This window comes from Silurus meridionalis, chromosome 13 (assembly GCF_014805685.1).
Source record: "Silurus meridionalis isolate SWU-2019-XX chromosome 13, ASM1480568v1, whole genome shotgun sequence".
In the NCBI taxonomy this organism is placed as follows: Eukaryota; Metazoa; Chordata; class Actinopteri; order Siluriformes; family Siluridae; genus Silurus; species Silurus meridionalis.
The window spans coordinates 13167096-13192665 of NC_060896.1; the positions used below are offsets into that span (position 1 = coordinate 13167096).

The following is a 25570-nucleotide window of genomic DNA, read 5'->3' on the forward strand; positions in this document are numbered from 1 at the left end:
CAATCCAAATAAAATTAAATCCACAAATGACAACTTGTACTTTTCAGAACATTGTTTATTGTTAGAGCCACTGTGTCAGAATTGCAGCATACACACAGCTTTACTCTGCTGTGGGAGGTGGTGCTGGAGTCTTGACCTTCTTTACCTTCCTAACCCTCTTTACCTTGGGCTTCAGCATTTTAGCCTTAATCTGCAATGAGAAAGATTGTTAGAGTAGGTTCAACAGGAAATGCAAAATATATTCAGCAACATTAAGAAAACACACCTCAGGGTTGTGCTTCAGGATAGCATGACGACGTGCTGTCTTAGCATAAGGGTTAAGCTTCATCATTATTCTGAGATTCTTCAGAGGGTTCTTCTTCAGAACTCTGCGCTGAATCTTTTTGCTAGAAATGAAATGTTCGTTAGATACACACAAAAAAAAAAAAAAAAAAAAAAAGAGACACTACATATGTATAAAGATTACAGCTGTGTGAAACAAGTCTTACTTGGGGGCACGAAGTGCTTTCTGGATTTCCTCACTCTGCAGAAGTCTACCCAAATCTGTGTTGGTCATTTTGTGCATTGGCAAACTGAAATTTTTTGGGGGAGAGAGAGAGAGAGAGAGAAGAGAAAAAAAAATGTTTTAAAACATAAGCAGAACATGTATAACAAAAGCTGCTACCTTGCAATAAACAGACTCAGAACTTCAGAAAAAAAATCATGGCATTCATAAACACGGACCAGAAGTAGAAGCTCATCATTGCACGTTAGAATTCACTTGTGACTCCCTAAAGCATAGTCCAGAGAAGAAGAAAAAACACTTACTGGTAGTCCACCTTAAGGGAGGAAGGTTTACGCCAAGTGCCATAGAGGTCATCAAGCTTGCGGAAGGCACCCTCAGTCCAGATACAGAAACGACCAATGTGACCACCAGGGGCAAGTTTCAGGAGATTCAGTTTAGTCACACGCTGCAGTGTAACACCTGAGGGCAAAATGTGCACACTTATAAATTATGACAGATGGAGTTTCAGCAGCAGAACTTTGCTCATTCCAGCTAACTCAGCACTTCCAAAACTAAAATCACAGGATTCATAAACACGGACCAGAAGTGGAACTCATCACAGCCAGAAGTGAACAACTGATTAAAATGTGACTAAAAAGCACCTGGGATGTTTCTGAAAGCTTTTGTGACGCCGTTATCTTCGTTGTAGATGATGCATGGCCCTTTGCGCTGGATACGTCTGCGGTTTCTCATTTTACCCTTTCCAGCACGCATGCGCTGAGAGGCGTAAACCTGATGGGTGAAAGAACAAGTGACAACTGGAGGTTAACATGCACAGGTCAAGAGGACTGTGGACATAGGACAAAAAAAAATAAAAAATATGTAAGCGTCACCTTCTTAATGTCATTCCAGGCCTTAAGTTTCTTGAGCAGAAGCACAGCCTCCTTGGTCTTCTTGTATCCCTCAACTTTGTCCTCAACAACAAGTGGCACCTCAGGAAGCTCCTCAATGCGGTGACCTAAACAATTACAAGAAACAACCACCCTGAAAAGTTAGATTACGCTCTCTCACTTTTGATACATGTTCTCAGTCTTCGAAAGGGAGATGCCAATATTCAACACAGCCCTTCTGCAAACTGAGGCTCATCTAGCACTGTAACGATGGAGGTATGAACACTAAGCATACATCCTCCTCGGTAGAACAGTGCCCTCACACACTGCGATCAAAATCTTTAAATTAATTGACTAATCCCTACACCCTATAAAAACTAAATTTTACACCGCTTACCCTTGGCCATGACCAGAGCGGGAAGGGCAGACCCAGCCAGGGCAGAGCAGATAGCATAGCGCTTCTGGGTGACGTTGATCCTGCGATGCCAACGGCGCCAGGTCTTTGTTGGGGCAAACATACGGCCACCGCGACACATCTACACTACAGTCAAGGCAAACACTATGCTCTCAAAATATCAAACAGTTTTACATCATCTCTATAGAGTAGCTCAGAATAAATGTTCGTCAACCTTTGGCGCAAGCATGTGACAGCAGGCAACTGTCGCTACGCACCAAGTAGGACGCAAATTACACCATCACAGCAAGCGCATCCACTACACCCGCCATGCACGAAAGGATACGTTTCCAAAGGCTCCCTGGCCAGAGCGGTGGGTACCGCCACCACGCACTCTGGGGATACGCGCCACAGCTCTGCCTGTACCCCAAGACTCAGCACTGGTCTGGTGACCTGGAAAAGAACATTTTTATTAGCTTTCACAAGCACAAAAAATCGAATTCACAGAGAACGACATACAGCAAAATGCTTTTTACGACTGTGCAGCGTTTAAACATGAAAAAATGTAAATAATATTGGGATAAAAAAAGTTAAAATATAAAAGTCTAGGAAAAAATGTATGTATATACACATGAATTCCAAAAAGGGAGGGATGAGTATGGCAGATAGACAGAGTACAGATTAAAGTACTTTAGTGTGATTTGTCCTAAAAATGTCCATGTGCAGTATGGTGTGGTATAAAGTGACACTGTGCATGTTCAAAGTTGAAAAAAGAAGTCACATCAAGTCTGGAAAAGAAGCCAAAACTCACCGGCCAGTTCACTGACAGCATAGGGCTGCCTCTTGTTCTTGCGCATGTTGGTGTGCACAAAGTTCACCACATCTGGGCGGATAGGCGCAGTGAACACTGCAGGCATCGCCACATTCTTGCCTAAAGTCTCCCCCTTATCGGAGTAGACCGAGATCAACGGTCTGGCACAAGGCTGTCAAGTAAACACAAACAAAAAGAATTAGACACAGATTTAATGTGACACTGCAATACTCACTGATTGCTGTTTTCTTGCTCAGTATTAGATGTCGTCAATCGTCTGCGCCAGCATTAGACAGCAGGCAACTGTCGCTGATCACAGTGTCAGACGCAAATTACACCATCATTGCAAGATTAATACCCATATCTAAATTAGATTTTAAATAACCATCCTGCTGTTCATGGAACAGGAAGGTCAGTGAAATGCCTCGTGTTGTGTTTTTATTGAATAACGTTCTCCCTACATGCTAACATGATCTTTCAGCTACACGACGTAGTTTGCTTGAGTCAACAATATCGAAGAAATTGTTATTCTAAACCACAACAATCACATACGGCGATTAAAAACGAGTCAAAAGTTACTGTTTCTAAAATAAACGTTCTGTGTGTAAGCTGAATTGCTCGCTAGCCGTCCGCCACGCATCACACGTGTATCTTGACCGAGCAGTGAACAAAATGGCTGCCGTATTTCTCCAATCCGGCTTTTCATATACCACCACGAACCTCAAAGAACCCGCACAATGTTTCATACAAAGTAAAATCTGCGTTATTAAACTTTATTACAAACCAGTGCGTTGAGAAACCCAAGAACAAACAAATAATCCTACCATTTTTACGTGAATTCACGGCTCGCCGGGAAACACGCTCCTAATTCAATGGCGGCCACGGAAGAAAAGGAAGACTGTAGAACTCCCTCATAACCATATACATCCGACCAACATCACTTCCGCTGATCGACCAACCAATCATTGTATTAATATTTGGCTCAATTTAAAATTACGAGAATTGTCTTAAAATTATAAACAAGTAAATTATCATCGCTATACACGTGAAATGTGTCTTAAAATCATGAATATGCACAATAACATTAGGGACTATATACTCTTCACTCAGAGTGGCGGATGAACACTATAGTGCGGCACTACTTTTTATATTTAGTAACATTTTTAATAAACGAAAAGCAGCAAATGTACATTTTCTACATGTAACAAATATGTGTATGTGTAAAGTACAGTGTAATAAAATGAGAATAAAATACTTTGTTGAATGATGTGTTTTTTGTGTAGGCGTGGATAAACTGGTGACTTATGACCTTGGTGACGTCACGTGGCGGGAAGAAGTAAAATATTTTTTCCTGGACAGTTTATTAGAGACACCATGAGAGACAGGATTGTTTCAGAAGCGAATCACTTCGTTCAGTTTTTAAAGTAAGTCACTGTTATTCAAACTCTTGTCGAAATGTACTTTTGAGTCGGAAAGGAGCAGTGGATGTTATTTGCTTAAAAATATAAAACGAAACCAAGTTGTTTTGTTTGTACTGAGACCTCAGAAAACTGCTTTATATCATCAGCTACGTCATGTATATCATCAGCTACGTCATGTATATCATCAGCTACGTCATGTATATCATCAGCTACGTCATGTAACTTATATATTCTAGTGTAACTTTGGTGCTTTTTACCTTTTTGCATAATAATGTCTTTCTATCATGTATTAACAAATCAGTATATTCAAGCAAGTAGTTAATGTGTGTTAAAATCAGCATATTTGGAGTATCAGTGGACACAATGTACTGATACTGAAACTTCTAAACAGGTGATCTGTCAAGAGTAATAAAGATATCGAAATAATACTGTGTCAGGGTTTGAGGTTGTTAGATTGTCAAGAATAGGCCAATGCATAGACCATGAATAAATTACATAATGCTTTTAAAAATATAGATGGGTTAAGTAAAGGTTTCTGCAACCATTATTTCATTTAATTAGAAAGAATCTAGGCATTCGGAGATATTTGTGACGTAAAATAAAAAGATGGGTGCTACACAGGTACTGACTGTGATTTTGGTTGCTTCCTTATGGAACTATGTGACTTCTGCTGATGTTTCTGCTGAATAAAGTCCTGGATCCTGATCTTAGTTTGTTTCTTTTGCTTGCCATTTTAACGTTGTTATTTAATTTGTTTCTATTGGTATGAATTGGCCATCGTATATATCTGAAGCGTTATTGAATATTTTTCTGTATCAGGTCGTGTCAAGATGACAGCAAAGATTCCTGGGTTTATCAGGTAATTAAGAGTAAATAAGTAAATAATAACTAAACTGAATAAGTGGTTCATACAATTCATTCATATTATTGTACATTGACCTGGTGCTGCAGGAGTATATTAAATTATCGAGGCGGAACGACGAACCTCTTCTCAGCATGATTGGAGGAAACCAAGCTGCCTTCATATGTGAGAAAATGGTACATCCACCTGCCAGTTCACTTCTGTTTGATTTTCTTTCTGTGTGCAGCTTTTAACAAGAAACATTTTCATAAACCAGTTTTGTAGAATCGACAGATTATAAAAGAAACGAGTCAGATTTTTTATATTTTCCTGTAGCCACCAGCAGTTTACGAGTGTGAAGATGCCGAGAACACGGGTGAAATCAGTCTCAGTGAAGAGGCCCCTGTTAAACCGCAGGAGCTCAACATCGGTCCACTTCCACTCAGCATCAGTAAAGCAAGGTGAGTGAAATTGCTGACGGTATCATTTGTTGTTTCAGCTGATGGAATGCTTTTAGTGTTACTGTAAGCTTTAATTTGCCGTCTCTGCACAGAGAGATATTGTCCTGGTACACAATGTCTCAGAATCCCAACATGCCTAAGGTTGATGCCCAGATTCTGTATCCTCTATGGGTCCGTTGTGACATGCAGGACCCTGCAAACACGTCCTGGCTGGGCACAGAGACTGTCTACGCTGGCAACAAGGCCACAGCGGTTAAACTCTACACAGTCAGTTGTAAAGGTAATGTTGGACCCTAAAGCTTAACCATTACATTTTAGTCTAAAAACCAGCGAGAAACATGCAATAATGTCGGTTTTACAAGCCATTATACTAATACACCATACATTTTTTTGTTTTATTTTATTTAGGGTCATCAGTGGACGAGACCTCGTTTATCACATTGGATCAGCTAAAGCAAGAACACCAAAACAGACACCATTCCTCAGCGGTAACATGTTGTGTCTTTCTTTTTTTCCTTTTTTATTATTATTTTTTTTAATTGTCAGACCTCTGTATCTCATGTTAATCGTTTTTCTTGTTTTTTTTTCTTGTTTTTATTTTTTTTATTTTATTTTTTACTGTAGTTGTTGACAGAAGGCTGGGCCAAATACACCTTGTTTTGCTCAGTGAAGGAAGAGAGTCTGGTTATTGATGCCGAGAGCAGTATAACAGCTAACTTTAGATGGAACAATGTAGAGAAGATGTTGGAGATACCACCCCTGTCATCTACTGTCACTCTGGTAATCCTACATGTTTTATCACATAAAAGTGTACATTGTGTGTAAATGTTTGCAACTGGACAGAACTTTCCTCTAGATTTAGTTTTATAAACATTACTTTTCTTTATACCTGAGTAAATTATGAGTAGATAAATACATTAATAAAATTAATAATAAATAAAATAAATAAATTGAGTAAATAATGATACCACATCTGGAGACAGACTCCAGAAAAAGACAATTAAATGTGTTTTCATTGTGGTAAAAACAAAAACAATATATATATATATATATATATATATATATATATATATATATATATATATATATATATATATATATATTATTTGAGCTGATCACTGACACCAAGCACCTCCCATAGAGAGAGAGAGAGAGAGAGAGAGAGAGAGAGAGAGAGAGAGAGAGAGAGAGAGAGAGAGAGAGAGTGCAGTGTTTCTTTTGCTTTTAATTCAATGCAAAGTGATCTGCAATAATCCATGTTTACATGATCATTTTGGTTGGCATTTACAAACAGAATTTTTCCCATAATCCATTTTTACCAATTTCATGTGATTTTAAAAAAACAACAAAAAAACCCACTTGAAAAATACACTGAATAATTGAACAGGTTGAAAGACATTGAATTGTTTCACAGAATCAACCATTTCAAAGCTTAGTTTCCAAGATTGCCTATTCAGAAATGTTAAGTAAGGACTCCTGGGTGAAGCTTTTTCATGAAGCTCGATGCATAGAGTGTGCAAACTTATTGTAATACTATAAAAAAAATTACGTTTAAGAGAATTTGTAAACTTTGTAACTGTTTTCTTGTGTCCTGCATAATTTCATGTGTTATTTTGTCACTCTAGCAGTGTAGTAACACTACAGTGTAGCACTATAGATAATAGAATATAAACTATTTTATAAGCAGGTGTACATGCTTGTGCTGGTACAGTATCGGGGCAAAGTGTATATTAAACTTGTATCTTTCCTGCTGTCTTCAGCACATCAAGGTGACAGCTGGAGACATCAGAAGCCCTATGTATCAGACTTACAGAGAGCTGGAATTCCTCCTGGTATGTTTTACATAATAAATGTATAAAGCGATGTAGTTGTAGAAATGCAAGGTTCAGTTGGTTTTGCCTCACATTTTAAAGCTGGCAAAACAAAAAATCACAATGAAGTCCTCAATATTTTATTGTCTTGGTAATCTATGTTGATCTGCTCTTCAAAGTTGAAATAACTCAATATCATGTAGTTTTGTGGGTTTTTGTCTCCAGACTCTGGCTGATGGCTTGAAAGAGGGGGAGATCGAGTGGTTGGAGCAACTGGAGACACGGTCTGCTGTGGATCTAACCCGAGAACTTATTGAAGGTTACACTTATCATTAATTAACAATGAAAAGATCACAAATGTTTTGTTACTTATTTGTCTTTTTCTCTTTGCTCTCAGAGCTGGAGAATGTTGCAAATGCAGTCCCAGGCCAGAATTTAAAAGGATCAGAGGTAAAGGAAATAAGCAATATGAAGGTTTCTATTTGTACATAAAACAGCAAAACTGTACTATACTGACAGATATTTTTGTTTGTGGAACAGAACCAGAAGGGCAAAAACGACTCTGTGGTGGGTTTAGGTGGTATGTTAATAGAGAGAGGTGACCTGGACTTCACTGAGCAGCTCTGGGAGAAGATGAGAAGAAGTGAGTATTGGTTAGGACTTATTCTCAGAAGGGTGTATAAGTGATACAAAGTTTAATACAGATTCTGCACACAATTATTTTCCTGGCAGGTGTGACCTCATATCAGGACATAACAGATTCTCTGAAATTGGTCATCAAAGCTGTGCGGTTTGGACAAATTAAGCCTTGGGTATGTTACTTACATACTTTGAATCTGAAGGTCATAAGTTCAAATGCCAGCCACACCGAACCGCCACTCCTGGGCAGCTTGGTGTGGCTGGGATTTGAACTCATGACTTTCAGATCCAAAGTTTCCATACAATTGTAAAATAATGAACTGTTTTTGCTGTATAAAGAGAGTCATGTTTTTGTGTGCAGGTCCACAGGGACAGCAGTAGCTCTCTGAGTAAACTGATTGTGCAGTCCTACCAGCAGCAGGTGGACACAGTGCCTCTCACTGGCTTCACTCCTGCCGTCATGCTGCTGGAGCTGGGCCTGGACAAGATGAGAAAAGACTACATCAACTACCTCGTTGGTAACAATATTGTTTAGTCTATCAGAATGTTTAAAGGTTTTATTGATTAAAAAAAAAAGGCACGGTAAGTGTTTTTATTTATTTATTTTTTATATAGCTTTTTAATTTTTTTTTTTTAAGGAATGGGGTCCCTCAGCGAGGATGAGTTCCCACTCTAAACACAGAAGAGCTATTTAATAAAGAAATTTTGAGTTGATTATATGGTGCACATGAACTGGTCACGTGGGGAATGGAGTAGTTTCAATCAAATTTGAGTTGGATGGAAAATTTTCCACTGTTTTGATATAAAATTGTTGGAGAGCTGTATATGAACTACATTAAATAGGTTCAGTTGCTTTAACATGTTTGAATTAGCAAAAAAAAACATTTTTAGATAATAACTACATGGTGATTGCAGCTAGATACCGTAGCTAATTTGGGTTGTGTTACTAATGAACACATCCTGGGAACATGATGGAAATTTGCAGTTAGAAATGTCATTTCGTATAAAAATGTGTTTAAATGCCAGTCACTTCTGTTTTTATTTATACAGGCAACACCCGATAATTCGCGGCTCGGAATATTTGCGGGTTCTCATTTGGAACGTAATTTACAGCAAGTTTCAGATTATCTTAAAATTCGTGGTAATCCGCAGCCGGACCGAATGTTCAGGAACACTAGGAAAATCATTTTAAACTGTTTTCATTAACAGATTTCGTACATATTTTTAAAACACGTTATTGTATTAAAGTGACAATGTCTAGATGAATTCACTAAGGTACATGCAGGGGTGCGCCCATTTTTCAGGACCTCGCACGGGGTCTTAGAACGTAACCCTTGCGGGTCCCGGGGGATCACTGTAGTTTAATATGAATAAGATTTAAATATTTAAATGTTTTTTTTCTAAGTCTAATGTAAATGGTAAAGTTGATGAGTAGTGTACCCCTAGTCTTTTATCGTTTTTGAAACACATGCATGTTCCTTTTATTTACACACCGACCAGGCATAACGTTATAGCATTATGACCAGGGAGTGAATAACACTGATTATCTCTTCATCATGGCACCTGTTAGTGGGTGGGATATATTAGTCAGCAAATGTCATTAAAGTTGATGTGTTAAAAGCAGGAAAAATGGGCAAACGTAAGAATTTGAGTGAGTTTGACCAGGGCCAAAATGTTATGTCTAGACGACTGGGTCAGGGAATCTTTCAAACTGCAGATCTTATGGTCTGTTCCTGGTCTGCAGTGGTCAGAAGCTATAAAAAGTGGTCTAAGGAAGGAACAGTGGTAAACCCGCTCATTGATGTAAGTGGGGAGTAAAGGGTTTCCCATGTGGTCTGATCTAACAAATGAGTTGATGCTGTTAATGCTCGATGGGTCAGGACTGTTTTGGCAGCAAAAGGGAGACCAACACAATATTAGGCAGGTGGTCATAAAGTTATGCCTGGTCGGTGTATATGCAACAAACTAGGTAAAAGCAAAACCACAAGAATTGGACAGTGTATGACTGGAAGAAAGTTCTGTGGACAGATGCGTCTGAATTTGACATATTTGGCTCTAATAGAACAGGAGATATTTTATTAGACTGCCTCACACACACAGTAAACATGGTTAGTGAAACAACATGGAACACCAAACAGTTCCACCTGGACTGAACTTCAAAAAGAAATATCAAACTAGTGAAGAACAAGTTTTACAAGAGGCATGGCAAAGTTTGGAAAAACTTGCTGTCCAAATGCCAAGAGCATTTTTACCCATTTTACCCACATCTGTAACCTTATATATTTGTTTGGCCAAAGTAAATCTTCATACAGTTAATTTAACTAGTTTGTTGCATATAAACAAATGCACATATCTCAGAAATGATAAAAAAAAAAAAAAAACTAGGTGTTTCCAAACTTTTGACAGGCCTGGAAGATAATGACATGTATGCTTTTTATTAGTCTGTGTGATTTTAATAACTTCTTTCTCACAAAACTCACACTTAATTAAAACGGTTATTAATCAAATGAGGATGGGTTCCTCTTTTGAGTCTGGTTCCTCTCAAGGTTTCTTCCTCATAACATCTAAGGGAGTTTTTCCTGCCACAGTCACCATGGCTGCTCATCAGGGATAATTACACATTGTTCACTCAACTGTTAAATTCTGTAAAGCTGCTTTTGCAGACAATGTCTGTGAAAAGCGCTATAGAAATTAAATTGACTTGACCTATTAGTAGATTAGATTGATTTAGAATTTGTAGAAGCCTACATTATGATTAAGCTGGAAAACATTTTTTTTTAACAGGGAATGAGCTGACAACTCTCAATCACCTGGTAAGAATCATCATTTTACTAAAACATGGTAATTGCACAATTTGGGTGAATAGGCATCAACAGCCACTGCTGTGTTTCTGCGTGATGATTTTCAGAGTCACTATCTCAGCAGTGAGGTAAACCTACAAGAGCAGGTGATCAGACTGAGGAAACTGCACCACCTGCTGGAGGTCCTGGGCACCTGCAGCAGCTTTCTCAACTTGCCTCATGAGCGCCTCTTTTTCTTCACTCAGTCAGCAATCTTTTGTGTTTTTATTAACTATTTATTACACCAAAACGCTCAAATTGTTTTTGCAAACGCTAATCATTTGGATTTTTATTATAATTGTTTTAGGTCATGTTTGCAGTACTACAAAACCGCCCCTTATGATGAAGAGCATGTGTTTCAGATGCAAATCAAACCTGCTCTAATCAGCCACTTCTATCAAGCGTAAGTAAAATCTGCCCGGATTCACACGTGATGCATAAGAAACTAATGTCCTGTACGTAAAGCCTAGCACAAAACTTTGGGATTTCTTGTTCAAATTGCATGCTTTGTTGATGTAAGTACATTTGAAAAGGTTAAAACGTCTGTAGGTTTATTTGTTGAATTTAAACATATTGGAAAACAAAAAAAAAATCAGCATATTCAGTACTAAGTAACAACAAATTTCACAGAAATTACAGCCTTCAAATGTTACTTGCAGCCTGCTTTGTATTCACGTAATTATGTTTTAGATCTGCTCAAATTTCCAAAAATGTTCAAGTCTGTAGCCCCTGAAAGCTTTCCATTGATATAATCAACAAAACCTGTAACTTGACTAATCATGGCCAAACATTTGTCTACTGTGTTCCATTTATAGAGAGCAGCCTGCTTCATGGGGAGTAGAAGTATCTAGTGGGCAGGGTTCACGTGAAGTGAAGACTTCCTGGCATGTCAGTGATAAACCTTTAGTAGATCACATCATCTATGACTCAGGTGAAATTCCCACAGAATGTGTATCTGTTAATTGTTTATTGTTCATCTAAATTAAACATGTTCTTCACATGATGACTAAAAGAAATTCAACCACTTTACGTTTTAGATGCCCCACTAGAAATTTCAGTGAATGAAGAGAGTGAGAAAACTCCATACTTCAGAACGATGGTGTGTTGCAGCCTGGCCAACTTCAGTTAACAGGTCAGAATCAACAGCTCTGCTTTTTAGTTATTTTAAAACATTTCAAATACAACATTTTTATTTCTTAACTCAATATGAAATCGGAGGTGCAACTAAAAGTCAAAACATGGATTTATAACCATAAATTCTATCAGCATCATTTTACTGAATGTTAAAATTAATGAAATAAAGTAGTAAATTGAGTCATAGAGCCTGAAAGCAGAAACCTTTTATGTTGTGTGTGTGTGTGTGTGTGTGTGTGTGTGTGTGTGTGTGTGTGTGTGTGTGTGTGTGTGTGTGTGTGTCCTGGGTGTTTTAAAAGTCTTTCGAATAAAAGGTTTAAATGGGTGTTTAGTTGTTATGAGCTAAAATGTATGACATTTTAGAAAGCTCTAAATCCAGTGTTTTATTTTACATCATCAATTAGCGATTAAATCTGTTTGAAAAATATTTGCCATCACATCTCTCACTCTCACACACACACAAACACACACACACACACAGTCAATAAATCTGTGGTGATCTGAGAAAACCAGGTAGCAAATAAGGTTATAGCCAAAATGTATTATCAGAGTCAGTTTAACAATTAACGAATCGTCAGCTATTAATGTATTTGTATAGGCTATTTTCTTGTTTTCTATTAAAGTGTTCTCTTTAAATGCAGTTAACATTGTTTTAATCATGTTGGATATGTGCCACACTAAAGCAGGCAAGTCTAATAGATTGTTAGTAACTGATCTAACGACCAGTTGGTAAATTGTACACGATGCAGATCTTGAATCTGCTGATACTGAAGCGGCAGAGATTGCCGAGAAACAAAAGATGTAATGTTTAAATGCTAATAAAAAATGGGAAATGTAGCCCAGAGAACATAACTTGCTAAGTTATAGTGCATTTATTTCAGCACAGTGTAAGAGCCTCAGTGATCAGACGAGTCCAAAGCAACAGTGTAGCTCCAGTACGTCAAATGCCATGACTGATCTTTACCACTGGATATGAAACTAGACTAACGTTAATCAATATAGAAGATCAATATGCCTTGTGATTCTACAGATCACTCATGTTCATGGTCAAGTTAATTATTTTATATTGGATTTAGGGCTGTTGCTGTCGATTATTTTAGTAATTGTTAATTCTAATCGGGAAAGAAGTACTTTTTCTTTATTAAAGAGCAAACTAAATATACAAGAGAAAATAAGACCGGTCTCGCACTGTGTTCTCTTTGTTTTAGTTTGAAATGATCACAAACTTGAGTCTACAAACCTGAATCTAATGGAAGCCCAATTCTGCCACATAAAAAAAACTTAAAATTATTTTTTTCACAATTCCCCTATTTTTTTCCCACAGTTCTGGCTTCATTCCTCAACTTTTTTTTTCTGTAAAAACATCAAAAACTTCTGGTGCATTCACCATTAAGCATGTTGTCAGCCAGAGGTTTGAAGCTGTTTGTGTATAAACGAGGTCTCTTCTGCTTCATCTTTCCTGTTCCAACTCCTCCAGAGCTGACTGTTAGACAGAGTTCTCTCCAGGGATCAGAGGCTTAGTTTAATACCATGCGATTTTATTGATTGTAGCCCATTTCATTTTCAGTGTGTAAAGCTTTCTGGCACTAAAGAGGGGTGACGCTGCCCAGATGGCTATAAAAACTTGGAATTGCAAAAAAGTAAGTCAGAATTGCGAGAGAAAAAAATTGTCAAGTTAATAAAAAAAATCTGAATTAGGCAAACTTTTTATTTAATGTGGCGGAAACTGGCTTCCACATAAATCTTCTCCTCGCCCCTCGCTGTTTTCTCCCCATTCCTCCATTTTTTTATTCTGCAGCGTCTTCTGTGTTCCCTGTCCAGCGCGCTCCAGAGTTTAGCGGACGGTGCGTCAGTAATAATGGTCCGTGGGAAATGCAGTGCTCCGTGTGTAGTAAACTACTAAATGATAATTTGCATCGATTAATTTTTATAATCGAATTACTCAAGCAATCATTACATTATTAATTTAGTTTACATATGCAAATAAAACTAATACATGTCATTTACTTCTAGACTCAAAATCAAAGTGTTTGGTTTTTCAGTGTGATTGAAATGTCGTGTTCTCAATTTTTACTTTAAACTAGGAGTTCTCAAACTTTATTGTGATCGTATCTCCTTTGCACATCAACCAGATTTTAGATCTAATTTCCAAAACTTGATAAATGAGCAAATCAGGGTTTTAAAGGGTATTCCCATCCCTCCACACATACAAGGATGTATTAATGTAGTGTATAATTGTTGTAAAAAGTATTATATTAAGTGTTTAGTGATGTTGTTGAATAGGTTAGTTATCAGAAGTGTGTATGTATGTATGTGTATGTGTAATAAATATATATAATATGAAGTCAGTTCCTGCTTCTCTGCTAGGTGCGTCTGCGAAAGAGAAACATAAGGAAAAGTGCCGTGATGAGAATGCAGAGGGTGCACACAGTGGGCACGACTATCTCTGTTACCATCTCCATGTGGCTGGTCAAGGGATCTGTAATAAAGGCATAATTGAAAGACAATTAAAATTAAACCACATCACCAACTAATTTCTTGGATGACTTCTTAAGATGTATATTAGACAGTTGTTTGTGTCTTTTGGCTTACCATGAATAAGTCTTAGAATATTGGCAGCAGTATTCCGCTGTTCCTCTAATAAAAAAGAAAGAAATAGTGTGTAACACTCACTCACTCTTTTTTTTTTTTTTTCTAGAATCCTATACCTGTGTTAATTTTCTTGAATTGGTCTGCCAGTACATGATTATAGTCATGTGCTGATACGTCTACCATGACATGAGACCCATCTTTTAAAGCACAGGTTCTAAATTCTAGATTTGGGACCCATTACCCCAATTTCAACATTCCCATGTTTTCAATTTATAAACGGTACTGTAGAAAAGAAAACCTTTTATTTTTTTGGAATGTTTATATTTTGATAGTAGTATAGTATAGTTTATTAGGTGAATTTCTCCTTTATAGCAGCTGTCAAAGTACACTCATGCCCCAACAGACTGCGGCTTGCGTCACATTGTCAAATTCAATTCAAAGACTTTCTTTGACGGCTGTTATTTTATTATACCAATTGATAAATAACATGAAGCGCTGCTATTAAGGAATGCAATACGTATTCAGTATTATGTTGACATGCATTTGTAATCCTGTTACAAATGAAGAATATTGTGCATGCGTATGCTTAGTATAAACAACCATATTAAGTCAGAGGCCCTTAAACTTAATATGTTGTTCCTCACAAACAAAGCCAGAGGATTTATATAAAACCAGCAACTGTAAATCATACCCTAATGAAGTGCAATGGCTAGTGTGTGGGTTTTACAGATGTATATTCTTGTCAGTTTTGATGAAATTATTGAAAGCTCTGCAGCAGAAAAACCAGTCCTTAGCGATCATTTGAATGAGATTTTAACATTGTAGTCCAAAACCGCTTGAAAAAGTAATTTTGTGTTTTGTATTGCTGGCCTGAACAGGAACATTGAGACATTTGCTTTGAAGGCAAATCCCTTTTCAAGGATTTCCAGGACAGTGCAAAAAACTTGCCAAACCAAAACCACTGGTTACATTTAATCTTACTAATGCACTAGTTCGTCGTGCACTAGTGTTCAATGTGCACAAGCCAATCATTTGTCAATATCTGCATGATCCTTATTTTCTTTGGATTCTCTTTTAGCTGGAGGGGCAAACCAAATAAAACCCTGTTACTGAATGACGTTTTCTGAAGCTTTTTTTTTTTTTTTTGTCAAAGCTTGTCTTGTTGGCTTGCAAACCAATTCCCATCTGACATAAATATCTGAAAGGCAAATAAGTAATGACAGATTGAGGTTATTATGCGGGCTTTACAAAATGAAGTGATGCAGATCCAGAAACGGATAGATGAGGGTTCATGTCATATAAAACTTGAGAACAATTGTTTTCCTGATCTCTTTACAAATAGATGTTGTTTATTGCCCTAATAACTCCTTTTTCACCTTTACTTGATCTATAGATGTTTGAGACGGATGATCGACATTGGTGACCCCTAATGGGAGCAGCTGAAAGGAGAGGAAGATTGATCTACAGCTGTACCTGCAGCAAGGAGCCAGTTGCTAGATGAACACATCTCTGCAGCCTTCCTCTTCCAGTCCTCAACCTGCCAAAATATGTTTATTTATTTTTATTTTATTTTTTTTGCATTAGGGGCTCAACTACAGGAAAACTACAAATTTTTCATGTAACTTTCTTGTGTCTTTCGATGCGTGTACGTATAAATAATTCAGCATTTTTGTAATAAATGCCTTTGCACTGTTAATCATTTGATTCTTTCCATATTCTAATGGCAGTGTTTGTAGAGTGTTAGTCCAGAAAAAGTGGAACAGTAACAGTGAAAACTGCTGGTACCTCTCTGAGATTAGGGAATCCGTTGGAGCTGATGATGTGTTTGTAGAATTGAACGGAGGCCTTGGGGTAGCGGGTTTTATTCTTACTCTTGAAGTCTACATAAAAGAGGCCAAATCTTTCGGAGTAGCCTTTATCCCACTCAAACTTATCAAGCAAAGACCATGCAGTGTAGCCCTGTACATTCACTCCATCTCTGATGGCTGCAGGAACCAGAAAGAAATTAAGATTATTTAGTTTAAGCAGTGTGTCATATATTTTAATGTCCAGAAACTTTTTTTTAATCCAGTAATGAGTGCAATTACTTGCCTTTCAACATCTCATTAATGTAATTCCTATAATACTGGATCCTCCAGTCATCACACAACTCTGCACACATGGTTTTTTCAGAGACTCCATTTTCAGTGATGTAGATTTTTGGATTTCCAAACTGAGCCTACAGAAGGAAATAAAAAGTCATGACCAAATGCTTGTGATTGTTTTTTCTTTTTTTATATATAGATTTAATTCATTTTTACAACAAAGCTGAACTGTGGAATCACAATGTGAAGTTGATTAATTTTCTATCACAGCCACTCAATGATTTGATGAAGGCTGACTGTAATGCAATTTACAGGTTTATATTTATGCATTTTATTCTAATGTGTTAAATTGTTTCTCTAAATTATTTGAGGTAAATTGTAATTGTTAATAAGGACATGTATGAGGACAGTGTTACAGCAGTGAAGTGTGCAGTAGGAACAAGTGAGGTCAGACTGGAGTCTCCGTGGACTATGATGTTTGCGGATGATATTGTGATTTGCAGTAAGAGTAGTGAGCAGGTTGAGAAGAGCCTGGAGAGGTGGAGTTACCACTGGAAAGAAGGGGAATGAAAGTCAGTAGGAGAAAGACAGAGTTCATGTGTGTGAATGAGCGGAAGGGCAGTGGAGTGGTGCGGTTGCAGGGAGAAGAGGTGGAGAAGGTGGAGGAGTTCAGGTGCCTGGGGTCAACAGTGTGTTAGAGAAATGAAGAAAAGAGTGCAGGCAGGGTGGAGTGGGTGGGGAAGAGTGATAGCAGGAGTGATTTGTGATAGAAAAGTATCTGCGAGAGTGAAAGGGAAAGTTTATAGGACTGTAGTGAGACCTGAGATGTTGTAGAGTTTAGAGACAGTGGCAGTGAGTAAAAGACAGGAGGTGGAGCTGGAGGTAGCAGAGCTGAAGATGAGATTTTCATTGGGAGTGATGAGGATGGACAGGCTGATTAGGAAACTCATACTTATTATAACTGTTTATAGCTATTATAATAGTTATATACCACTAAATATAACTAAAATGGATACAAAATGTGTAGCTATTAATAATTTAAAATTTACCATTGCAAGCAAATTGCTGTGATACAAGAACAATAAAACAATGACTTAAGAAGTTGATTTATTTCTTCCCTGTGTTGTTTTACTCCTTTCATATATTTTTTGTCATGAAAGGATAATATTCTCTAATATATATTCTATAGTCAGAAAAAGGAAACAAAAAGCATATATGCTATATAGATAAATTAAGCTATAATTATTTTTAAAAATCACAGGGAATTTAAAGATACCATTAGCAAGAGGAAAGTTCTAAACAATTAACTGATGCACCTTGATGAAGTTGAGCAGACGTCGGAAACCCCATGGTACAGAGTAGAGCCATTCTGAGCCAGGATCAGGCCAGCGTGGGTCCACCAGCTCAGCCAGGTCATGGTCTGTATAGTAGGAGCTAGTACGATCTGGAGGGCTTGTCTTTTGGGTGATGTAGCGTGTGGTGAAGTGCCCTACACCCAGGAAGTCACATGTGCCTTTAATGTAACCCTTCTCCTGAGAGGAAAAGGAGGGCAGTCGAGATGTTCCCATTGCCTGCTGAGAACTCTTCCTACCTGAATACATGTACACAGCTACTGTATTTTTTCAACAAAGATTTGTAGTCTTATTGAAATCATTGAAACCATACTTTGAAAGTCTATTTTCACATTAAAATGATACAGTATATTATAGCTTAGGTAGCAAGATAATGGTTAAATGTACCTATGAAGTCCTTCATGACCTCAGGGTAGTCTCCATGGAAGATTGGTGTAGCAAACCAGCCTAAATAGAACTGGACATATCTCTCAGCTGCCTCTATGTCCTTTGGGTTGGCAATGTCCACAGGCTCCCCCCATTCTCCAGACAGAGAGATTCCCACCAAACCTAAAGCAGATCTATTTAAAATTTCTCAAAGGCAGTATATTACTGCATGTAAATCTTTCATTTAAACTTCATTACCATTCTGTATGCTTCGCCATTGACTGTTATAGGTATGCCAAACCTTAGCATGTGCCTGGAGACAGTGGTTTAATAAGTGTTACTAACTGATGCAAACTTTTTTAAAATAAAAGTATGGTGTACCATTATAATGAATTCAAAGGATTTTAAAGTTCTCATGTTCTCTAACCTTGATGATGTGGTGAGCAGCCCTGTAGGCCCCTGTGCCTTTCAGTTTCAGGCCTGGAGCATGTTCTCCTGTTTCATAGCCCTCTACTGCCACTGACTTGCATGTAAACAATCGTTTTTCACTAAATGGCAAAACTCAAACAAGCATCTTTCATGGGAAGGTAATAGAAAACCAAAAAGGCATACCCATGGGTTATTAAAAGTGATCCAGTGTTTCACACGGTTTCCGAATCTTTCAAAGCAAAGACTGGCAAAGTCATTAAAGTAATTCACCATGCTGATGTTCTGCCAGCCACCAAATTTCTCCTGCAAAACCTTTTAAAGGCAGAAGAACAGAAACAGCTGTTGACAGAGGTTGGTTTAGCGTATGTGATTAAGCCAAAAAGAAACAGCATTTATATGAGGGCACACCTGTGGAAGGTCCCAGTGATACAGTGTCACAATAGGAGTGATTTTATTTTCCACCAGTAGGTCAATCAGGGTATTATAGTACTTGAGTCCTTTTTCATTCACATAATCCGCTGCAAACATACCGAAGTGATAATCAGCAATATGCCACATTCATCATAACCACAATTCATTATTTAATCTTTATTAGGACATATCATTCTCTTACACCTGATCCCAGTGGGAATGACCCGTGGCCAGGAGATGGAGAAGAGATAGTGCTTCAGATTGAGTTCTTTTATCAGGGATACATCATCCTACATACAGAACAATTAACAATGCCATCAACTTTGACTGAAATGATAAAACACATTAAACATTTCATTTGTAATTACCTTAACTTTGTAGTAACCATCACATGAGGAGTCTCCTGTATTATTAAAGACAATTTTTCCTTTCTTGTGACAGAACACATCCCAAATACTTAGTCCTTTTCCATCCTTGTCCCAAGCTCCTTCTGTTTGATAGGCTGAACTGCCAGCACCCCATGAAAATCCTGCCCAAAGGATTAGAAGAGTTTAGGATGACCATCATTTAGCAGGCTGACTAGTACAACCCCAATCCCACAAACTTTGGGACACTGTGTGAAATGTAAATAAAAACAGTATGCAATGATATGCAAATCTCATAAATCCAGATTATTTATATATACAGTGAGGAAAATAAGTATTTGAACACCCTGCTATTTTGCAAGTTCTCCCACTTAGAAATCATGGAGGGGTCTGAATTTGTCATCGTAGGAGCATGTCCACTGTGAGAGACATAATCTAAAAAAAAATCCAGAAATCACAATATATGATTTTTAAACTATTTATTTGTATGATACAGCTGCAAATAAGTATTTGAACACCTGTCTATCAGCTAGAATTCTGACCCTCAAAGACCTGTTAGTCTGCCTTTAAAATGTCCACCTCCACTACATTTATTATCCTAAATTAGATGCACCTGTTTGAGGTCGTTAGCTGCATAAAGACACCTGTCCACCCCATACAATCAGTAAGAATCCAACTACTAACATAGCCAAGACCAAAGAGCTGTCCAAAGACACTAGAGACAAAATTGTACACCTCCACAAGGCTGGAAAGGGCTACGGGGAAATTGCCAAGCAGCTTGGTGAAAAAAGGTCCACTGTTGGAGCAATCATTAGAAAATGGAAGAAGCTAAACATGACTGTCAATCTCCCTCGGACTGGGGCTCCATGCAAGATCCCACCTCGTGGGGTCTCAATGATACTAAGGAAGGTGAGAAATCAGCCCAGAACTACATGAGAGGAGCTGGTCAATGACCTGAAAAGAGCTGGGACCACCGTTTCCAAGGTTACTGTTGGTAATACACTAAGACGTCATGGGTTGAAATCATGCATGGCACGGAAGGTTCCCCTGCCTAAACCAGCACATGTCCAGGCACGTCTTAAGTTTGCCAATGACCATTTGGATGATCCAGAGGAGTCATGAGAGAAAGTCATGTGGTCAGATGAGACCAAAATAGAACTTTTGGGTCATAATTCCACTAAACGTGTTTGGAGGAAGAAGAATGATGAGTACTATCCCAAGAACACCATCCCAACTGTGACGCATGGGGGTGGTAGCATCATGCTTTTGGGGGTGTTTTTCTGCACATGGGACAGGCGACTGCACTGTATTAAGGAGAGGATGACCGGGGCCATGTATTGCGAGATTTTGGGGAACAACCTCCTTCCCTCAGTTAGAGCATTGAAGTTGGGTCGAGGCTGGGTCTTCCAACATGACAATGACCCGAAGCACACAGCCAGGATAAACAAGGAGTGGCTCTGTAGGAAACATATCAAGGTTCTGGCGTGGCCTAGCCAGTCTCCAGACCTAAACCCAATAGAGAATCTTTGGAGAGAGCTCAACTCCGTGTTTCTCAGCGACAGGCCAGAAACCTGACTGATCTAGAGAAGATCTGTGTGGAGGAGTGGGCCAAAATCCCTCCTGCAGTGTGTGCAATCCTGGTGAAAAACTACAGGAAACGTTTGACCTCTGTAATTGCAAACAAAGGCTACTGTACCAAATATTAACATTGACTTTCTCAGGTGTTCAAATACTTATTTATATATATGATTTTATGTTGAGGAACATTATTCTAAAATTGTTTCACAATTTGTAGACACAGTCTTTCACAGACTGAAGCTCTGTTCATCTTTACTTTTGAAAGATACACTATTTATACCCAATCATCCTGTTGTCAATCAACCCAATTAGTTACAAACTGTTTTTCTTACTGTTTAATAACACTTATTTTTTATTCAATTCAAAATAACCTTATTTTTTTCTTAAAAAGGTAAAGCTACTCTGTTTAAACATTTGATATTCTCTATTCTTGAATTCTGTTATTATTTGCATTTAACACAATGTCCCAACTTTTTGGGGAATGGGCATGGCATGGCATGGCGGATGGATGGATGGATGGATGGATGGATGGATGGATGGATGGATGGATGGATGGATAGATAGATAGATAGATAGATAGATAGATAGATAGATAGATAGATAGATAGATAGATACTGCCAAGAAGTATTAATAAAACATACATATAGTTTTCATGATCCTTTCATAACGATGACGAATAAAGAATGATATGAATGAAGAAGGATATTTTCTATAAAAGATTTTTTATCTGGATAACTACTTTCTTTAATTCAGTTTTTTTGTATGTAAATTCATGTTGTATTTGTACATCTGTGCTTATGTGTTTACTTTATTTTGGTGTTCAGTGTATAGTTAGGGAGTAAAACCAGCTAACTATTTCTATTAGATTATTAATTATTTAATGCAACGGCTAAAACTTCTGTAACAGTTGTGTCACGAATTTGATTCGAAAGACAACATTGTGTTTATCACAGAGGCCACCCTTTGACCAATTAGCAAACAAGTGTTAAACATACAACCTGAATTCTGGAAATGTTGGGACGTTTTTTTTTTTATTTGAATAAACTAAAAAATGTAAAGACTTTTAAATCACATGAGCCAATATGTTATTCGCAATGGAACATAGAGACATAACAAATATCTAAACTGCGAAACTTTACACTTGTATGCACAAAATGAGCTCAGTTCTAAATTTATGCCTGCTACAGGTCTCAAAAAAGTTGCCATGGGGGCAACCAAGGGCGGAAATCCAGAAATTTTGAAAATATTCAGCTGGAACAACATCTAGCAAATAATCAAGTTCATTGACATCAGGTCTGTTACATGATTAGCTATAAAAATAACGTCTCATAGTGGCAGAGTCTCTCAGGACTAAAGATGGGCAGAGGATCTCCAATCTGTGAACTAGTGCGTAAAAAGATTGTGGAATACTTTAAAATCAACGTTCCTCCACGTTAAATTGCAAAGGCTTTGCAAATCTCATCATCTACAGTACATACATCATCAAAAGTTTCAGAGAGACTGAAGAAATCTCAGTGCGTAAGGGAAAAGGCCAAAGACCTTTGTTGGATGCCATGGGCCCTCAGACGGCACTGCATCACTCATCGACATGATTGTGTCATTGACATTACTAAATGGGCCCAGAAATACTTCCAGAAACCACTGTCGGTAAACACAATCTGAATGCCAACTCTATTATGCAAAAAGAAAGCCAGATGTGAACATGGTCCAGAAGCGCTGTGGTGTCCTGTGGGCCGAGGCTCATTTAAAATGGACTGTTCCAAAGTGTTCTATGGTCAGACGAGTCCAATTTTGACATTCTAGTTGAAAATTACAAACGCCGTGTCCTCTGGGCTAAAGAGGAGGGAGATTTTCCAGCGTGTTATCAGCGTTCGGTTCAAAAGCCAGCATCTCTGATTGAATGGGGATGCATTAGTGCATAGGGTATGGGCAGCTTGCATGTTTTAGAAGGCACTATGAATGATGAAAGGCATAAAAAGGTTTTAGAGCAACATATGCTCCCCTCCAGACGATGTCTATTTCAGGGAAAGCCTTGTGTATTTCAGCAGGACAATGCAAAAACACATACTGTTGCTATTACAACAGCATTGCTTCATAGTAGAAGAGTCCGGGTGCTAAATTGGCCTGCTTGCAGTCCAGATTTTTCATCTATAATATTTGGCTCCTCATTAAACGAAAAATACGCCAAAGACGACCACAGATTCTTCAGCAGCTGGAAACCTATATCAGGCAAGAATGGAATAAAATTTCTATTTCATTTGTATTAAACATACCAGTTGGAAAAGTGCCATAATAGAAGGTGCTGTGGTCCTTCTTTGTCCAGTCGAAGTCCTCGGCTGCAGACAGACACAGCACCAACACAAGCACACAGCAGCATGACAGCATGTTTTTCTGACAGACAGCTCTGGCACTAAGCAGTCTCTTTCAGCAGCACCAAACACCACTGACCAGAAAATCAGAAGTGCCTACAAGGAAAATGCACCCAATAATTACACCCAGTAAATAGGCCACCATTATTAAAACCAGCAGCCACCGATCAACATCATGCTTATCAAAACCTGTCAAAATTATTAGACCTGACTGTTTAACCACAGTGTCTATACTTATAACACTTCTATTAATTAAACAGTTTCACATTAATCCTCGTTATATACAGAGATCTCTAATGTAAAAAACATCACCCACTTTCCATAATCAAGCACCAATTAGATTCCAACTTCCCGTTTATATGCATACCTTTTATTGGTTTCGCATTGGTCCACAACTAAATCCAGGAATCACAATAATGCCTAAGACAAATAATATTTAATAGCTTGATTTACACCAAGCTCCTGCTCTCCACACTGCCTGTCTGCCATTCTGAAAAACATTCAAACCCCAATCGTTCTGTGTGAAGGTCTCATGACCACATTGTAGACCCAAATACCTTCCTATTCAAGATCAATGGACTGTGAGCTCATTTTGCAAGGGTGAGCAGATCTTTTACAAACTGGGGTTTCACTTTGTAAGCAAGCAAATGTAATGTGAGTGAAGCTGATACATGTGTTTACTGTTCTAACAGTAAAAGGGCTTGCATCTTTATTCAATTCGGATACGAAAATGTTGTTACTGAAAAAATCGAATTGTGTCCAAAAAGTTTAAAGTTCCCCCTGTCTGATACAAAGTACAAAGTTAAAGAAATGAAAAACATTTTCATTGTGGTTTTTAAGATGCAGAACTGAGAGAAAAATTATATTTATCTGAAACACATATACAGTATCTCATAAAAGTGATACTGTATATCAACAACTGTTTTATTTATTTTATTACACAATGAACAATACTATATGAAACTTACATGTATTTTAGAGTAGTTAATGTGCAGCTTGTATAGCAATATAGATTTACTGTCCCCAACATGGTGGTCAACATGAAGCCAATAATGTCCAAATTGCTGGCAACAAAAGTGAATACACCGTAAGTGAACATATCAAAACTGTGTCCAAAGTGTCTATATTGTGTGTGAGCCCCACTGTCTTGTAGCACTGCCTTAATTCTCCTGGGCATAGAATTCACCAGAGCTGTACAGGTTGTTGCTGGGAGGAGTGGAAGAGGATCCCAGCAACAACCTGTACAGCTCTGGTAAATTCTATGCCCTATTGCTAAGGAGGTTGAAGGTGAAGGTGATGGAGTTGCCAATTATGTCTCCATCACCTTCACCTTCACCTTCCTCACCAAGGAAATTGTGTGTTTGGGGTCGTTATTAGGTTGGAAAACTGTGGGTTGGCCGTTTCTCAAGGGAGAGAATCATGTTCTGCTTCAGAATGTCACAATACATGTTGGAATTCATGTTTTCCTCAATTAACTGCAGCCTCCCAGTACCAGGAGCACTCATGCAGCCCCAGACCATGACGCTACCACCACCAAGCAAGACACAATTTTCTTGGTACTCCTCACCAGGATGTTGCCACACAATCTGGACACCGTCTGAGCCAAACAAGTTTATCTTAGCACTTTTATTTGATCAGACCAAAGGACATGGTTCCAATAATTCATGCTTCTGGACAGGTTGTCTTCAGAAAACTGTTTGCAGGCTTTCTTGTGAGCCAGCTTCAGAAAAGGCTTCCTTCTGGGATGACGGCCATGCATACCGACTTGTTGCAGTGCGCGGCCTTTTGTCTAAGCACTAGCAAGTGGATTTTGCAAATTCTAAAGCAATGCTGGCAGCACTCATGCGTCTGTTTTTTTTTAAGTCAGCTTCTGCACCTGACACACAGCACAAGGACGTACTTTTATGATGAAGGCCTTCCGAGGCCTGTTCCAAGTAAAACCCCTCTTGGAAAATCCCTGTAACTCCTGTTTCAGGGTGTTACTGATATTATAGCCTTGGCCATCTTTGTAGAGAGCAACAATTCTAATTCTCAAATCATCAGAAAGTTCTTTGCCATTAGGTGCCATGTTGAATATCCAGTGGTCAGTATGAGAGAATTCTACTCAAAGCACCAAATTTTAACTGCACTAATACAAGATACACAAATGGGTATGTTCCTGTCAAGCAGACAAAAACATGACCATGATGAATCCGACATGTGGCTTTGTATGGTTAAGCGAAATACAGCTTTTATCACTTAGGGTGTACTCACTTTTGTTGCCAGCTACTTTGACAATAATGGCTGAATATCAAGTT

General features: G+C 38.2%; 3 protein-coding genes and 5 non-coding genes across 10 annotated transcripts; 1 reads left to right on the forward strand and 7 right to left on the reverse strand.

The window, feature by feature from the left end:
• Positions 1–37: 37 nt before the first annotated feature.
• Positions 38–3560, reverse strand: rpl4 (ribosomal protein L4). The gene is made up of 10 exons (XM_046865328.1): positions 3404–3560; positions 2580–2751; positions 2115–2221; positions 1772–1910; positions 1378–1502; positions 1147–1276; positions 808–964; positions 489–572; positions 266–386; positions 38–190 (listed from the first exon to the last, which is right to left on the reverse strand). The coding sequence occupies exons 1-10, from the start codon at positions 3404–3406 to the stop codon at positions 101–103; spliced, it is 1128 nt and encodes a 375-aa protein (XP_046721284.1). The 5' UTR covers positions 3407–3560; the 3' UTR covers positions 38–100.
• Positions 677–748, reverse strand: LOC124396271. The gene has a single exon (XR_006927749.1). It is a non-coding gene; the product is annotated as a small nucleolar RNA SNORD18 (small nucleolar RNA).
• LOC124396268 lies at positions 1038–1109 on the reverse strand. The gene has a single exon (XR_006927746.1). It is a non-coding gene; the product is annotated as a small nucleolar RNA SNORD18 (small nucleolar RNA).
• LOC124396274 lies at positions 1563–1693 on the reverse strand. Its single transcript, XR_006927752.1, has one exon. It is a non-coding gene; the product is annotated as a small nucleolar RNA SNORA35 (small nucleolar RNA).
• LOC124396273 lies at positions 1980–2077 on the reverse strand. The gene has a single exon (XR_006927751.1). It is a non-coding gene; the product is annotated as a small nucleolar RNA SNORD16 (small nucleolar RNA).
• Positions 2830–2927, reverse strand: LOC124396272. The gene has a single exon (XR_006927750.1). It is a non-coding gene; the product is annotated as a small nucleolar RNA SNORD16 (small nucleolar RNA).
• Positions 3561–3912: 352 nt separating the features above from the next.
• zwilch (zwilch kinetochore protein) lies at positions 3913–16014 on the forward strand. 3 transcript variants are annotated; one of them, XM_046863893.1, is made up of 19 exons: positions 3913–4003; positions 4820–4859; positions 4952–5038; positions 5178–5302; positions 5395–5582; positions 5711–5790; positions 5927–6082; positions 7063–7134; positions 7339–7432; positions 7511–7563; positions 7654–7756; positions 7846–7925; positions 8114–8270; positions 10537–10565; positions 10661–10797; positions 10900–10995; positions 11408–11523; positions 11630–11724; positions 15712–16014. In XM_046863893.1, the coding sequence occupies exons 1-18, from the start codon at positions 3954–3956 to the stop codon at positions 11719–11721; spliced, it is 1755 nt and encodes a 584-aa protein (XP_046719849.1). In that variant the 5' UTR covers positions 3913–3953; the 3' UTR covers positions 11722–11724; positions 15712–16014. The 3 variants fall into 3 exon arrangements, with proteins under 3 accessions (XP_046719849.1, XP_046719850.1, XP_046719851.1); XM_046863894.1 differs by having other exon boundaries at positions 3916–4003; positions 15704–16014; XM_046863895.1 differs by lacking the exon at positions 15712–16014 and adding an exon at positions 14094–14227 and having other exon boundaries at positions 3916–4003.
• Positions 13808–25570, reverse strand: lctlb (lactase-like b). Its single transcript, XM_046863897.1, has 15 exons — positions 23641–25570; positions 23178–23369; positions 19329–19489; positions 19163–19250; positions 18958–19067; positions 18733–18861; positions 18548–18643; positions 18379–18433; positions 18142–18303; positions 17719–17993; positions 16410–16536; positions 16104–16303; positions 15792–15855; positions 14319–14363; positions 13808–14205 (listed from the first exon to the last, which is right to left on the reverse strand). Exons 2-15 carry the CDS (start codon positions 23287–23289, stop codon positions 14090–14092), a joined length of 1740 nt encoding a protein of 579 aa, XP_046719853.1. The 5' UTR covers positions 23290–23369; positions 23641–25570; the 3' UTR covers positions 13808–14089.